At 42.4% G+C, this 16146-nt stretch overlaps 1 protein-coding gene across 1 annotated transcript; it reads left to right on the top strand.

Annotated features, from left to right (window-relative positions):
• The first annotated feature begins 262 nt into the window (after nucleotides 1–262).
• LOC126035563 (multifunctional protein ADE2) lies at nucleotides 263–9986 on the top strand. Its single transcript, XM_049794205.1, has 9 exons — nucleotides 263–391; nucleotides 1259–1456; nucleotides 4010–4188; nucleotides 4897–5076; nucleotides 5167–5280; nucleotides 6576–6659; nucleotides 6766–6946; nucleotides 7914–8072; nucleotides 8769–9986. Exons 1-9 carry the CDS (start codon nucleotides 373–375, stop codon nucleotides 8933–8935), a joined length of 1281 nt encoding a protein of 426 aa, XP_049650162.1. The 5' UTR covers nucleotides 263–372; the 3' UTR covers nucleotides 8936–9986.
• The last annotated feature ends 6160 nt before the right edge of the window (nucleotides 9987–16146 follow it).

Genomic DNA, 16146 nt, shown 5'->3' with positions numbered 1-16146 from the left:
GCGACCCCGGACCCGCTGCCCCCCTCCCCCCCCGGGGGGGGGGAGGTGTTTGCCCGTGGGGTGGGGGGCCGGGCGCGGCGCGGCGCCGGCATTGGCCGGGGAGTGGGGCCGGGGCCGTGTTTGCACGGGGGGTGGCGGGGAAGGGAGGGACGACGGCCGGCCGGGGTTTGCTCGGGGGGCTTGGCGGGGCGGAGAGGGGCGCGGGCCGTCCCCGCCGCGTTGGGCGGCGATTGGCGGGCGGCGGCGCCGCTGCCCGCTGCCCCGCCTGCCCGCCCCTTCCGCCGACCCCTTCTTACCCCGGCGGCGGGGCCCGGCGGCGTGCGCTGAAGCCTCTCTTCTGTGCCCTAGGTGCCTGCTCCCGCTCCCGCAGCCATGGCCCCCGCAGCATCAGGTAACCGCCTGCCCCCCCCCCCCTCCCCCTCACCGGCAGGGCAAGCCGCGAGGGGGCGGCCCGCGCGCCGCGGCCGTTGGGCGCCGTGGGGAGCCGGTAACGGCGGGGGGGGGCGGGGGGTACGACGACGACACACGCCGCTCCCGAGGGGCCGGTGCCCGCTCAGCCGGGCTCGGGGTGTCGGTGCTTGGGAGCGAACTCTTTCTTTTTCTGCAAAGTTTTTAATTTGGTTCGGTTTTTGTGGGGGTGACCGCGCTCCAGCCCGGGGCTGGCACGGCTGCCCCCCCCCCTCCCTTCCCCCCCCCCCCCCCAGCCCCGCGGGAGAGGCGGCGAGGGGCAGGTGAACGCTTCGAGCCGAAGCTTCGAGCCTCACCCGCTGCGGGCGGAGGGAGGATGCCCCGGGCGGCTGCCGCTTGGCTCTCTGAGCTTCGGGTTTGTCCCGAAGTTAAAAAACTAAAAAAGGCAACAAATGGGTGAAATCGGCACGGCTCCTGCCGGCACCGCCTCGGAGGGCACTTCCGAACCCCGCGCTGGTGGGGGGAGAGCGTCGCCGAAGGAGCGGGCGCACCGCCGCTCCCCGCCCGCCCGCCTTGAACGGGCGCGTCCCTCCTGCGGCCGGAGCGCCGTGGGCAGGAGCTTTGAGCGGCTGCTTTTGCCCTCGCTGCTCGGAGGGAAACCTGACCAAGTTGCCCTGTAGATTGGGGGATTAGCCTGCTCTTCGTGGGGTCCTGCTGGGTCTCGCTTGGCCGCCAACTGATAAAGTGCGCGAACCTGGTGGGCTTACGTGCAGAAGTAAAAAATTCCTTTCAAAGTGAAACTGTTGTGGTTTTGTGTTTGTGGTGTTTTTTTTTTAATTTATTTCTCTAGACCTGAAACTTGGTAAAAAAGTTAATGAAGGTAAAACGAAAGAAGTGTACGAGCTGCCAGATATGCCAGGATGTGTTCTCATGCAGTCAAAAGACCAAATAACAGCGGGAAATGCAGCCAGGAAGGACCGAATGGAAGGGAAGGCTGCCATTTCCAATACGACAACTAGCTGTGTGTTTCAGTTGCTTCAAGAAGCCGGTAAGTATTTCAAAGGTAGAATACATCCCCTGTGTGTTACAGATGCTGTTGCTAAACAGTATTGTTTATGTATAAGTTGGTTTATCCTGCCTTGAAGCTCTGATGGTTTTTTTGAGTGTCTTTTCTATTAGTTTTCAGTTACACTTTTCCCTCTGGTACTACAGAGCTGAGTGGGCGACTTGTTCATTTGGAACATGAGACTATCTGAAGTAATCTTCTAATCGCAGATAACGCTGCTTGTTTGGACACACCTCTGATCCTGCCCTCTACTTTTGTCAGTTCTTCCCTACCGCCACGCCCACTTGCCTGTAGTACCAGACTGGATGCATCTAGTCTTTCTTACTACATCGGCCTGCAGAGAAGACACTGCTAGCTAGTGGCACTACCAGACTATGTCTAAGCTCTGTGAAATTTGTGTATAAATGTTAAAAGATAAAATCGGAGTATCTTTTTTTTTTCTTTTCCCCTCTCAGTGTGCTATATTAATGTAAAGTTTCTGTATGCTTTGTACTTTAATGCAAATGCATGTATTGGTCTGTATTGAATGTATCGGGAACTTAATGTTTATTTTAAAAGACTCAAAACATTTCTGATGCTGGAAGCGAGCTTTCATGCAGCACGTAACTAACTTGAGTCACTTCAAGTAAGTTTTGCACCACACTTCCAGAAATGGAGCCAGTATCTTTGCTTTGAGAAAGCATTTTGAAGTGTCTTTGACTGAGAAGCTTGCAAAGAGGAATTTGTGCTGGTGGGTTTCTAACTTGAGTCTGCAAACAGGACTATAACACAGGCACCAGTAAACTTCATTAAGACCGCTTACAGCTGCATGCTCAGTGCACTTGGAAGCATTCACACAAAGATTGCCTGAAGTACTAGCTGAGTTACTCTAGAAGTTGTAATATATGTTACAAAGTGTAGTAATAGTTCTCAGACAGTCAAACAGTAGAGTCCTAGCATGCTTCACATGTGGGGAAGAGGAAGATGGTTTCTGTAGAGTTGTATCTACCTTAATTTTTGTGCAAGTAGTTCTTAAAATATGGGCTGAGACAAAGATACATGAAGTCATTCAGTATAATCCTCAGTCACTGGCTTGCTTGGGAAACCTATATTTGCAGTTGACTAAAACTACCAGTTTCAATGAGATGGTTTTGCCTAATTCTTAAATGGCAATAGTTAAGATAACAATCAAAATACTTAATATCCTACAGATGTGAACTTTAGATTTGAAGAAGCCATGCTGTAGACCTCTCAAAGATCCTTAAATGGCTTGCACTCAGTAACTTCAGGTGCTGTGGAAAAATATGCAGAGTAAACTGCAGCTCTGTTTTAAAGCAACAAAAGAACTTTCAGCGTTCTTCTCCAGTTTGCTTATTTCCCTGGCGTAAATTGCAGATAATGCGAATGCCTTATCATAGAAGTAGTTTGCTTTGCGCAACTCTTCTTAACCTACTTCTTCAAAACTGATGATTTACAAAGTTCTGTTAAAGTTTCTCTCCCTTTTATAATAGAGCTAACGTCAGCCCTTCGAAAGCACACATCTGCACTGATGAAAAATGTAGTAGTAAACCATGCAGGGGCCTTAATGCCTGCATTTAGAAGTGACTTAATGTGCAGTTGATTACTTAAATCATTCTGCCCTTGAGGGCAAGGCAACAAAATCTGAAGGGTCAATGTCAATACTATATTTTAAGACTTTAATTATGGCTCTGGAACCAGAATGGAATAGAGCTACTTCTTGGTTTGACTGGATGCAGCTCCTTTGTCTTCTGTTTCTGGCAGATGCCAATTAGGCTTGGCAGTTGTCTTGCCCTGGGGGGAGAAAGGTGGGACTTTCCTCAAGAGTGAAATTGAAAAAAAGTCATTTGACACTTACAGTGCCTATCTGCATGTGTTGGCTATCCCGTTTAATACGGGATCACGTTAGAGCTACGCGAGAAGGTTGACTTGTGGCAGAAGGCTTGTGTCTGTGCACGTGCTTCTCTGAGTCTTAATGTCTTTTGCCTAACAAATCACTAAGATCTAGTGCCCTAAATGTTAGTTTGTAATGGAAGGGAGGACTAAGTTGTTCTGTTTCCTGCTCCGTTCTCCTTTATTAAACAAAGTAGTAAAGACTGCTGTGCTCCCTAACTCCTTTGAAAGCCTCCAACTACTGTTCCACATGTAATGGATCTTCCACCAGAGAGCATGGCTGGGTATTTGGTTGCTGCTAACTTTTGTTTAAAAACAACCCGTTGTGAGGGATAGATTTATTTATTTTTTAAAAGCTCTGTGAAAAAAAATTATTTGCAAGAATAGGATTTCTGATCAGAACATAAGGTTGTGAGCTACGAGTGAGCGTTTTATGATAAAAATGGCAAAACTAATGAGTTGTGGAAGATAACCGCATTGATTGCCTTTTGCAAGGCTAGAATGGGCTTACAATACCCTGAAGAGATTCCGTGTGTCCCTTAAGTCCAGAGAAGAACAAGATTCAGTTGTACTTAAAGATGTTTGTGACTTGTTTCAACTGTGGACTGTGCCTATAATGGAACTAACTGCCATCTTTATATTTAGGAATCAAAACAGCTTTTGTCAGGAAACAGAGTGACACAGCATTCATAGCAGCTCACTGTGAAATGATCCCAATTGAATGGGTGTGCAGAAGAATTGCTACTGGCTCCTTCCTCAAAAGAAACCCTGGTGTCAAAGAAGGATATAAGTTTTACCCACCCAAAATTGAGATGTTTTACAAGGTAAGTTTCCTTTCCTGTGATGTTAATCAAACTTAAACAGAGCTAGAACTCTGTATTATCTCCTTTAAAATGCTGAGAAATAAAGCAAGTAGTGCTAGTGGCTGACCAGTCCTCTTAGGATTGGCAGTTATTGCCATCCTAATGTTTTCTTGCATTCTTGTCCAACAGCTGTTTTGTCTAAAGTGCATATAATGTAACACTGGCTTACAGGGCCATCAAAGAGTAACAAGCCAAACTATACATAAAATAGGAAAATATTTTATCTATAAGGCATAAGGACTTTAAACGTATAAGCCTAACATATCAGTTGAAATGGATATGTTGATATATTTGAAGAAATTAAACAGTACTTGCATGGTGAGGGTAAGCAGCTAGCTAGTCATTTAGGATTCTGAACTTCTCTGGGAATGTGTCCTGAAAGAAGTGTATTGTGAACTGTGACCTAAAGTGTTGTTTGTAGTGTACCCTGTCACTCTTGTGGCAGGCACTGTCCAAACTTGAGGTGCTTTTAAAGATGTTCAGGTGTTACAGCAAGTGTTCTCAGTGATGCTGTCGCATTTTTTTAGTGCTAATCATAAAATACTAGTTTGAAGCCTGTATTTGGTTTTTTGAAAAACAAGCAAACAAAACCTAGTATTATCTTCTGATGGCTATTCTCTTACAGCAAGCTTAAATTACATGATGTATATATTTTGGTTTTCTCAACAGGATGATGCTAATAATGATCCACAGTGGTCTGAGGAGCAGCTAATTGAAGCAAAATTCTGCTTTGCTGGACTTACTATTGGCCAGACTGAAGTGGATATTATGGCTCGTTCTACTCAAGCTATTTTTGAGATCCTGGAAAAATCATGGCAGCCCCAAAACTGCACTCTGGTAGACCTGAAGGTATAAGAATCTGATGTCTCACGATCCTGGTTCTGACAGGAAATACACCACTGTATAGTTCCTAAGATAGGGTTCTTGTTCTCTTTTTAGATTGAATTTGGTGTTAATATTCTGACAAAGGAAATTGTTCTTGCCGATGTTATTGATAATGATTCATGGAGACTGTGGCCATCAGGAGACAGAAGCCAACAGAAGGACAAACAGGTAGTGTTTCAGTCTTTACCTTCTAAGTCAGTTGGGAAGGAGAATGAAAAAAGTAAACCCTACAGTTAAACATCTGCTTTTGAAGTAGCTTTTTCCAGATAGTCTTATATTGTTACAGAGTAGCTGATAGGTTACCTAATGTCCAATCCTGTTCTCATTAAATAGTTGAGTATCTGGTTTACGGTAGAAAAAAATCCTCTGCCTGTGTATCTTCAGTAGGAAAGCCCAACAGCACTACTGACTGGAGCTATTGTAATGAAGTGTGGAGCTTCCAGAATAAGAATTTCTGACTTGTGCAGATAATAAAATAGTTGGACAACAAATCAGTGGGAACAATAGAAGTTTTGGTTCCCAAGTCTGCCTCCCAGGTTTCTCTGTTTGTTCAGTAGTATCCTCTACTGGCAGAGGTCTGGTGGTACATAAGAGGGATCTGCAGGGAGGACGCTTTCCTTCATTACTTACTTTGGTTAAGCTTGAATTTAGTGTTCAGTTGTCTCCAAGTGTTACTAACATACTGTGCCCACATATGAGGGCTGCAAACATAAGTTTGAAATAAAACTTGTCCTATATTTAAACTTGTACCAATTACACTTGTCAAATATCTCTGAATTACCAGATGAATAGTTATGAAAGAACTGGTTTGGGAATGCTGCTGTCATGGAGCTTCTGTGACAGTTGTTGAGACTAGTAACGGAGACCCTGTGAGAGAAAGGGGCTGTAAGCCACAGGGGAAGATTTCAAAGGGGGGTGGGGTGGGTGGGTATTACTTTTAAATTAGGAAGCACAACTGCTCTACTGCTTATTTTACCTGAATTATGTAGTAGCATGCTTGAGTGAATTGCTCTGACAGTGCTTTTGCTCATCTGCTTAAAATAAGGTACATGATAACATCATGCAGAACCTAGGTTGGCTAGTGCAGTGCTACTGCAGGCAATCACATCATTACAAATCCAATTTTAAAGAAGTTTTATGTCTTTCCCAAATTTTCCCTTTGGGGAGCCTCCAAAACCTTGATACCCATGTGGCTAAAAGCCTTTCATGTTGCAAATGGCCATGAACTATAATGGAGAAGGTTGTTTACGCCTATGAGATGGTTCTTCATTAAACAGCTCTTCCTTGCTTCCATATCCACTCTTTCCTATAGCTGTACCAATGTCTGTTCTCCTTCCTGTGGAATTGCTAGAAACTGCATAAATACTTCAGTTGGGATATTCTTACCAATTATGGTAGCAAAACGAGTGCTTTGGGTACCCAAAACACAGTAACTTCAGTATTTTTTTTTTTCCTCTTTTCAGTCCTACCGGGACCTGAAAGAAGTGACTCCTGAAGCACTGCAAATGGTTAAGAGAAACTTCGAATGGGTTGCAGAAAGAGTGGAGGTATCTGTTTTTATGAACAACTTATCTAGACTTCAGTAACTGCATATCTTCAGTCCCGTTGACTGCTTTTCTTTCCCTTGCCCCGCCCCTTCACTCTTTTCCCTAGTTGCTTCTGAAAACAAAGAGCCAAGGTAGAGTTGTGGTGTTGATGGGATCTCCTTCTGACCTCAGTCACTGTGAAAAAATAAAAAAGGCATGTGCTACCTTTGGAATTCCTTGTGAGTTAAGAGTGACCTCTGCTCACAAAGGGCCAGATGAAACCCTGAGGATCAAAGCAGAATATGAAGGTAAATTACAAAGAACTACCGATTTGAATTCAAACCGTATCATGTTCAAGAATGACTTGGCAACTTAAGGATTTGTGTGCGATTCTTCCATTTTTTTGTTAAACAGAACACCAAGCTGTTCTACACTTGCTAATTACACAATGACAGGTTATAGACCTCACTAAACAATTACAGAGTAATGTGTTGTCCTACTGCCCAGCCACAGCTTCTATAAGTCTAACCTCTGCTTTTATTCCAGTACCAGAACTAATTTGCCCAAGCCTTGATCATGTTAATACATTTATTGTAGCATCTTGCTGGTGATGCTGGCCTGCCTGAAACAAGGAGGAATGATAGTTTCTCTAGCTGACTCTGAATATCCTTATGTGTTATTTACAAGGAAGATGTTGCTCCCATCATGCTTTCCTGCCTGTTTCATAAAAACATTCTTGCTTGTTATTTTAGATGCCAGCAGAAAAAGATACTTGATTTAAATTCTGATCTTTACCAAGAAAACTTGACATCTCTTCAAAAGTGCTTATAGCCTAGCAGAGGAGAGATAAGAACTATTTGTTCTGTGGGAGTATACTTTCTACTCAGTGAAACTACAGATGTGGTAACCATAGTTGAGAAACACTTATTCTGAGGTGAACTGTGTAAGATTTAAGGAGAGGAACACTTAAAAATGCCAGAGGTTTAATGGTTATGTTCTCTACAAAGCTAAGCAGCACCTATTCCTCAGATACTGAGACTTCTCCTCAGAGGCAGAGTAAGACATGCTAACTTCAGTTGTGCTAAACAGTAGCTGGGATTTAAGGCTGCAAGACTTAGAAGATATTTCTGTAAAGAGGGAATAGTACTATGTAATGGACTTGACAAAATAACTGCAAACAGAATTGTGGACTCGAATAAAGTTCCCACAAAAGCAAGTGGTAAAGAACAAGGTGAAGGTGGATTGCTTATTTCTGTGTGGCTTCCTCCCCACCAGGAGATGGAATCCCAACAGTGTTTGTTGCAGTAGCTGGCAGAAGCAATGGTTTGGGGCCAGTGATGTCTGGTAACACTGCTTACCCAGTTGTCAACTGTCCTCCACTCTCAGCTGACTGGGGTACTCAGGATGTGTGGTCCTCTCTCAGACTACCCAGTGGTAAGATGATCTTCCACTTATGCTCTTGTTCTGACCTAGCTCTATTTTTGTTGTTGTTCTAGTGTACATACGTGTACAAACACACATGGCAAAAAAACTGGAAAAATAGCTGGATCAGTACTGAACAAAGTCTTTGGAAATATCATGCATACAGTCTTTGACTTCTTGATGGCAAAAAGCCCAACAGACAGAGCAAAGATTACATAGGAGTAATGTTTAGAGGAATATAAACCTTGGCTTATCCTTGCTAAGCATTCCAGTTTGAAATCTGAGTCAGTATTATTGGGGATTTAAATAACTGAATTTTGTTCAGTTATAGAGATGCATTTTCCTTATGATCAAAGACCAAAAAATACCTTTCTCCACAATCAGTGTAGGTAAGAGCTTAACTCTGTTACTTCAGGGCACTGCTACCTGTATGATTTTTAACTTTGTTAGTGACTTGAATGGATGCTTGGCAACCAGAAGTCTGTTCCCTCTGTATAAGGAGAGTCATCTGGTATGCTGGCTTTGGGTTTAAAATGCCATGAAGCAGTCATGTTAGAAGTCGAGGAACACATGACACTTCAGTAGCTCTAAAACTAGATCATGTGGTTCCTGGAGGCTGAGACAAACATTGTCTTAAGTTGTTCCTCAGAGGCAGTGTTTTGTTTGACTATTAAAATATGCTTTGGTAAGTGACACTCTTCTCTGCAGGTCTTGGCTGTCCTACTACTCTGTCACCTGAAGGAGCTGCCCAGTTTGCTGCCCAGATATTTGGGTTAAACAACCATTTGGTGTGGGCCAAACTGCGATCAAATATGTTAAACACCTGGATCTCCTTGAAGCAGGCTGACAAAAAACTTCGAGAGTGCACCTTGTAAGTTGTACTAACACGTAACTTTTATTAGTTATGCAAAGATAATGGCGTGCATATTCATTCATATTGGGATTTACATCTGGATGAGCTCAAAAGTCCTGCATCCTTTTTTACAGAAGAAAGCATTATCAGAGCAGCAGATGAGGTCTGTGTCCTCATTCTTCCCTTGTGTATTTTTTTTAATACTTAGTAAAAGATGGGGAAGTAGTATTTTAGATATCTCTTTCTGTTGCTCCAAAATGGTGCTCTTCTGCTTTTTAGTGTATACTGTTAACTACAGACTATGTCAAGAGAATGATTTAGTGTGATATAAATAGAATTCAACTAGTCTTCTTTATTTCTGTAACAGTAATATTCTTCCATAGTAATGATGTATGTCTTGAACCTTATTAACTCAACTGGACTGCTAACTAAAGTCAGTGCTGATGCTGTTCTGCTTGCAATGATGGTATGCTTTCTTTAGCAATAAAATGGCAACATATGCTGTGTTAATAGGAAAAGGGGCTGGAAAAAATGTTTTAAGAGCCTGAAATAAATACCTGCCTTATTTAAAAAATGTATATACATACATGTAATTTTTTTTTAAATATGTGTGTGTATACATACCCCACTGATATCTTCTGGAATGACGTGATAGAAGTTGACACCAATTTTCTTGTTCATAACAAGCTATAAATACAAATGGTTTGAGTGAACTGTAACCAGGCTCATTGCCTGTTTGCTGTAACTCTTGCCTAGTCCAGTCTTTTAAATACTAGGCAGATCTCTACCTTCAGTAGTTCTAAAGGGCCTGTGTGATGTTGTCAAACTGTCTTCATACACTTCAATAACTCTATTATATATCTATATTTCCTCACTGTTTCTATGGAAATTTTACTGAACTGAAGGGGAAATAAATAGTAAAGCAACAAGCTACTGGGGGGAAATCTAAGCATGGCTGTCTTGTCTTTGCACACACCAATCTTCTAAGTAGGTACGATTCTAACAAATATGCAATTACTCAATGTATGTAACATTTATGCTTTTATGATTATAAATAAACTATTGAATTCAAAGCTTTGTCCTGGAGATTTATTGAATAATTACACTCAACTAGCCATCAGCTGTGGTACATAACTTCAGGACCTTAAGTTAGGTAATAATCTTGTAAAAAGGTTATGCACTGAAGCCCACATAGAACAGTATTAGGTGACAGTCTTCTGGAAGATACTCTACTCCTTAATCAAGTGTCCCACTGTTGAAGGAAGCTGTGTTGTTTTGTTCCTAATGTTCTGCTTTATGGTTGTGTGGTAGGTCAGGCTTACCCCTTGGTGTGAGTAACTAGATTAAATGATGCTGCTGCTGGCCTTCTCATTCACAGAAAGGGACCACATCTTATGTGTAGTTGTATGGAAGAGCTCTAAGTGCTCTCAGCAGTGCTGTCTTCTGGAGTTAGGTGCAGGGGCTTTTTAATTGGTCGAAGTTTACACTAAAGCAAAATAACTAGAACTCTTTACTTAGTCTGGGGGGTAGTTGCTTTTCTAATGAATTTCTACACGAAATAGCAATAAGAGTGAGGGCTAGTGCTGACAAAGAGGTTGAAATTCCTTGGTGGCATACCATCTCTGTGGAAGCACTGACTTAAAAGTAAAGATCCTCAAGATGCTGGTTTTTAGCAAGCAAGCTATTTACCAAGGTTGTACTCACTTGCATACTTAATGCTAGCACACCTGAAAGCCTGTGGTCAGCTAGCTCTCCTAACAGGATAGTGGTATGAACGTACTTCAACTAGCAGGAAAAAATTAATGGGTGAAAAGAGATGAGTGCATGCTCTTGGTTTGCTTGGGTGAGTGAATTGGATCATATCTTGTAATCAGACAAGAACCAGAGCCAACGCCTGTTGAGTGCAGCACTTCTTTCTCCTGGTGGCAGCAGTCTGCTAGCTCAGCTGTATAACAATGCATAACCTGAGGGTGAAGTTACACAAGAGGTGAAGGTGTCATTTCCTATTCTTCCCCTCCCTACCCAACACTACAGTTGGTGTTAGCTCTGATGTGGTAATCAACCTGACAAGCTTGTTAGTCACCTGACTACCCTAGCACCATGGTGAGACAGACAACTGCAGCCAGCCATTTGTGTCTCTTTTTCCACCCACATCACTGTGTTATATTGCTCTCTCTGTACAGTCTTCACCCATGCTATAAAAATTAGTAACAGACAATGGTCCGAGTGTTATACCTAGAATACCCTGTACTGTCTCTAGTTACTTTTCTCAAATTACTTGCACCCTGATTATACTAACTTCACTTGTAAAACTGTGCCAATTTACATTGGGCACAAGCATGCTAAGTGCCTTAGTTGCCATGGAGATGGTCATTCTTCCGCTTTTGGATGGGGTTTGTGCTGTCTGTACTGAACTCTCAGAAGCAAACCCTTGCTTGAGCACTTGCCTTGCAAATAAGTACTAAGACACAGCAGCTAGCATTAACAGTGTGTTGCTGTGATCAGCAGATAAAACCTGCAAAGTCTATCATATCTGCAAGGACTTTATATAGTTGTAAAGGCTGAAGTGCTGCATATTGGCTGCTTAGGTGTTTTGCTGGAAGTTCTTCACAAAGCTTTTGCTGTGAAATGAAAATAGTTCCCTGTGGTTCAGCATTCCAACCATTACATTGATGCAATAACCTGATAATTTTTTCAGCTAGAAATTGTTCTTGTAGCACTTGCTTATTTTGTCCAATTTTAAAAACTAACCAACAAATTCTTAAAAAGTGCTATTATCTTCACAAAAACTACTACATAGAGAGGTTACTGAAATTTATTTGCATTTTTTAAATTGAGCTGGAATACCTGTAATGAAAAATCTAATTTTTAAGCACCTGCTGTGGAACATAGGACCCTGAATTAGATCATGTCCTAAGCAGAGCTACCTGCTTAACAGTTTATGTTCTTTAAAGATACCAGCAAGGAGTTGTTTAGACTTAGCAGAGGGAAGTGCTGAGGGCAGGGCTTGTTTTACATCCTACACTGCTTCAGGTACAGGTGAGTGGCACCTGGTGTTCAGCTTTTATAACATCATTTCCAAAAAAAACCCAACCCCAAACCCAAAAAAACCCATTCTGTAAAAATGAGGGGAAAACTAGTCATTGCTCCCACTGATTTATCCTCCCTCCACAGTTCAAAGGTTAATGCATCTATCCAGGACACCGAAGGTATGGTTTTAATATCCTCTGCCTGTGGAGAGCTGTAAGAAGTGAACTGAAGGCCTGAGAGAGGATGTGATCTATCTAGACTTCTTGGGGGTGGCATTAAGGCACTCCCTGTTTTTGAAGCCTTTCTTTTTAAAAGCTATTAAAGTAATCCATACCCAAATAAAAATGATGACTGTTGCCTCACTAGAGCGGGCATTTGAACCTTTTCTCACAGCCCCAGTAATTTCTTTTAAGCAATGCAACTTAACTGTGAAATAGCGTTAGAAATCTTGAGCCATGTTTTAAAATAAAATCAGAAGTGCCTGTTGCACTGTGGTTGGATCACATTGCAGCAGGCATGTCATATGCATTTTCAGAGCATGCTTCCCTGTTCAAAACTTCCAAAAGCTTACACACGAGAATGCTCAATCTCAGGGCTCAGACAAAAATAAGGTGTAAAGGTTGCCTGAACAATCAAGACTTGTTTCAAGGTATGTACAAGAGGAGAACTTTACATAGAGGGTTGATTTTAAAAAAAAAAAACAACAAACAACAACACAAAAAACCCACTCCAAAACACAAACCCCAAATTTCCTGCAGAGCTTAAGTACCTCTGGAATTGGGTTTCCAGTTCCCAAACTCCTATTCCATTTCAGATTTAAGCATCTGCATTCAGAACTCATCAGAGTTGCTGTGCCATGGCTACCTGAGTGAGAAGGACCCAAAGCCACTTAAGCAGCTGCTGTTGTGCTTTTGCAGAAGCATTTTGGATCTTGACAGGGCAGAACAGCCTCTTACTCATCAAAGCCCCATCTGGATACACAAAGTCAGTGCTCCAGCTAGGATCTCAAAGCATAATATTCACTCAAAACATAATACACACTATAGGTTAGAGCAGTCAGCCAGGTTATAAACAATTTAATCCCCTCTTTACTGGGGGAAAGGGACAAAACTTAATTTCTCCCTTGCTACTTCAACCACCAGAGACATGCAGAGATCTGTAGGAAGGGAAGATCTTAATTTCCCCCCTTTTCCCCCCACTGCTTCAATTTGTTTCCTTAAATAACTGCAACAGGGGTTGGAGCACAGCAATGCTGCAGCTGCCTCTAGAGCTTTGGGTTTCTGCCTCGGGAGCCTTGTAGCAGGCCTTAGAGAGATCCTGTTGTCTTTCTTTGGTATGGAAATGATGATGACTATGAAATATCAGTTCAACTAGACTGGGAGCTTTCTGAAGGACTTACTTCCTCAAGAGTGTAAAGAAGATCTTAGACTTGGAGAAGACAGATTTGTTGCTCCCAATGGAAGGCAAAATTCAAAACTTCTTGAGGAAGGAATTAAGATGTATTTGCATGGAACTTGGTAAAAGAATTAGCTATAACAGCTTTTCTCTCTCTCCCCTCCTCCTGATAAAAGGAGGATATCTTGATAGAAAAACAGCACAGCGAACAAGCTGCCAAAAGCTCAACAGATGCTTGAGATTATCAAGCATCAAGTTCAAGTCTTTGCAAGGCCAGAGCTTTCCACAGGAAAGAACAGCTTGTCTTTCATGGGAGCTAGGAGCTCCCACAACACTGGGGTTTCATCCAGCAGGGGACAATTGGCTGAAACACCCAATAAACAGATCCAATAAATGGGCTTAGGGAAGAGGTGGGATGAGCTGGGGCAGCCCCAGCAGGTAGCCCTCAGCCAGAACTAAGTAAGGTCTGATGCAAAGGGGGGGGGGGGGGGGGGGGCAGAAAAGAAAGTAAAAAGGAAGAAAAGGGAAAAAAAGAAAACCCCCAAACAACCACCACCACCTTACAGCAGTGTCAGGGAGAAGCCAGCCCACTTTGCCAAGCACCTCGTATAGCTCTTTACGCTGATAACATCCCTAGCTGACAGACCAGAAAGCTCTTGAACACAAGGAACCAACACTCACACAAATAGATAATGTAATTAAACAGTTGAAGATGGCAAGCTCCAGAGAATTTCTATTTGGATTGGAAAGTGACTGTATTTGTCTTAATACAAAACAGCTCCCTGTCCCCAGCTTCCCAGTACATCCCTTTTCTAATACACTTAAACATCTAGTAAATGGCCAGCTTCCTAGCTAGTACAGGTTCATATTCAGTCTGCTTTAAAAGTTATTTCCAATATAGGACATTCTTCCATCTTGCTTACCAGACAAAACAAAACCTCTCAACTAGAAGTACAAAGACTTCTTTACCAACTTCTCTCTAGTATTCAAAACTTTTTGTCCTAGAGAGCCTGCCACATACTCGGAGACACTCCTGACTGCAGAAGCTACATCACTTGTACTATCACTAGTGCAATTACGTTTTTAAATCCATGGTGAAATCCTCCTATTGGCCTTTGCTTGTAAAAGCAGTCACAAGCATCCAAGAAAGTGTAACTTCACCAAAATCAAGGCTCAAAACTCCACGGACCCTTTATTTTGCTTTTTGGTAACGGCTTTAGAATAACTTACATCCTAGCATTAAACATTTTGCAGCTTTATGTTTTGGTTTTTTTTCATTTGTAGCACAGAAGAGAGAGCTTAATGGACAGATTTCAGCATGATACAAAGTGGCATGGATACCTGTTTAAGGATTATTGTATCTCGTATCTACTCACTAACTGGAACAACCTTCTTCCCATTAGAAATCCAGTTACAGATAGCCGAGTTTCTACAATCAAAGACAGTACTGAAAGAGCAACATCTCAGACTTGGTCAGGTGCAGGCCAGGCAGCTATGGTTTGTCTACTGCTCCTGCAGACCTGCTCAAAGCCAAAGTTTGAGCCATTCTCTCTGGGAACTACCCCCGCTCCAATTGATAAAGTCAAGTGAGCAGTGCCTTGCACTGTAAGTCTCCCTTGTGCTGTTGTTCAGAAGACTCAGCTGTGCAGATCAACTCTACCCTGTCTCACTTGTAATCAAGGCAAATGAGGCTATAGTAAAATTTCAGTATTTTAGCAGATATTTACCTCACCCCACACACACTGGGACAGAGCTCAAAGGAATTGGTTAGATGACTTATAAAACTAAAAGGATGAGCATACTGTCCTTCCAAGTCTTGTAAAGCCTTTAGCAATGTTTCAATCTGGCCTGGTCTTTTGCAGGGTTCAGAGCAAACATTTCTCCCTACTAATGTTCTAGTATCACTTCAAGTTTCATAGCCACCCCCACCAACATATCTTACAGCCATCTTTGCATATTGTCCTTAAAGAAACTTAGGACCAGTAAAAGGCCCACAAAGAAACAATTTACTATAGAGAATGTGATGGATGAAGTTTGTATATTTGCCAATTTCCAGAAGAAAAATCAAGTTAGATGGAGAACCACGAAGTCGCCATCTCACACCAAGAAAACTGAAGTTTCTGAGCCTAAAGTTCATTGGTTCTCAGCCAGGGCACCAAGTTGTTAGAAGAAATTATGTTTGGTACGAGAAATTTAAGGTAAAGAGATTAGAAACAAGTATTAATCATGAACTAAGAATTTCAGCGAGATCTCTGGCCACAATTTAGCAAAACTGGAAGAGGTCCTTGCCAGAAAGATTTGAAAAATAATTTGAAAAATACACATCAGTTCCAGGCAGATACTTCTCAGTACCGTGACTCCAATCCCTCATGTTGAAGTTTATGACCTTTCTCATACTAACATATATGCGCATCCCATTTATTGTATAGCTATTTACAGATCACCAGTCTTCTGAGACACATCTAGTTTCGTTCTCACACTTACATAAAGAACACATTTACATCAACTTGTCAGTTATACGATTGAACAGGCAAGGCACAATCCCATAAATAAGGCGCCCCAACACTAACTTGGGGTAGCTTTTGTTGGCTGGTCCAGGGGTGCTGCCCAGCAAAGGAGATGTCCTTATGTCATGATAGAGAACACAAGAGGTTAACAATTTCGCTGACTGTTGCTCATCATCAGGTAAGACTAATCATTAACAGTGTCGTACCTTGCCAACACAGCAAATGAGCGTTCCCCTCTTCCCTTTTGCTCATGCCTAGATTGCTCACATTCCTTTCAGGCTTAATTACATCAGTTGTCAAC

This window comes from Accipiter gentilis, chromosome 3 (genome assembly GCF_929443795.1).
Source record: "Accipiter gentilis chromosome 3, bAccGen1.1, whole genome shotgun sequence".
Taxonomy (NCBI): Eukaryota; Metazoa; Chordata; class Aves; order Accipitriformes; family Accipitridae; genus Astur; species Astur gentilis.
The sequence above is the reverse complement of the archived record's forward strand: the minus strand, read 5'-3'. Positions and strand labels throughout refer to the sequence as shown.

Bases quoted from the DNA above. Each gene is read 5' to 3' on its own strand.
- LOC126035563 (XM_049794205.1), top strand. The intron at 6,947-7,913 runs GTAAATTACAAA...CCTCCCCACCAG, and splicing joins GATCAAAGCAGAATATGAAG to GAGATGGAATCCCAACAGTG. The intron at 8,073-8,768 runs GTAAGATGATCT...TCTTCTCTGCAG, and splicing joins CTCTCTCAGACTACCCAGTG to GTCTTGGCTGTCCTACTACT.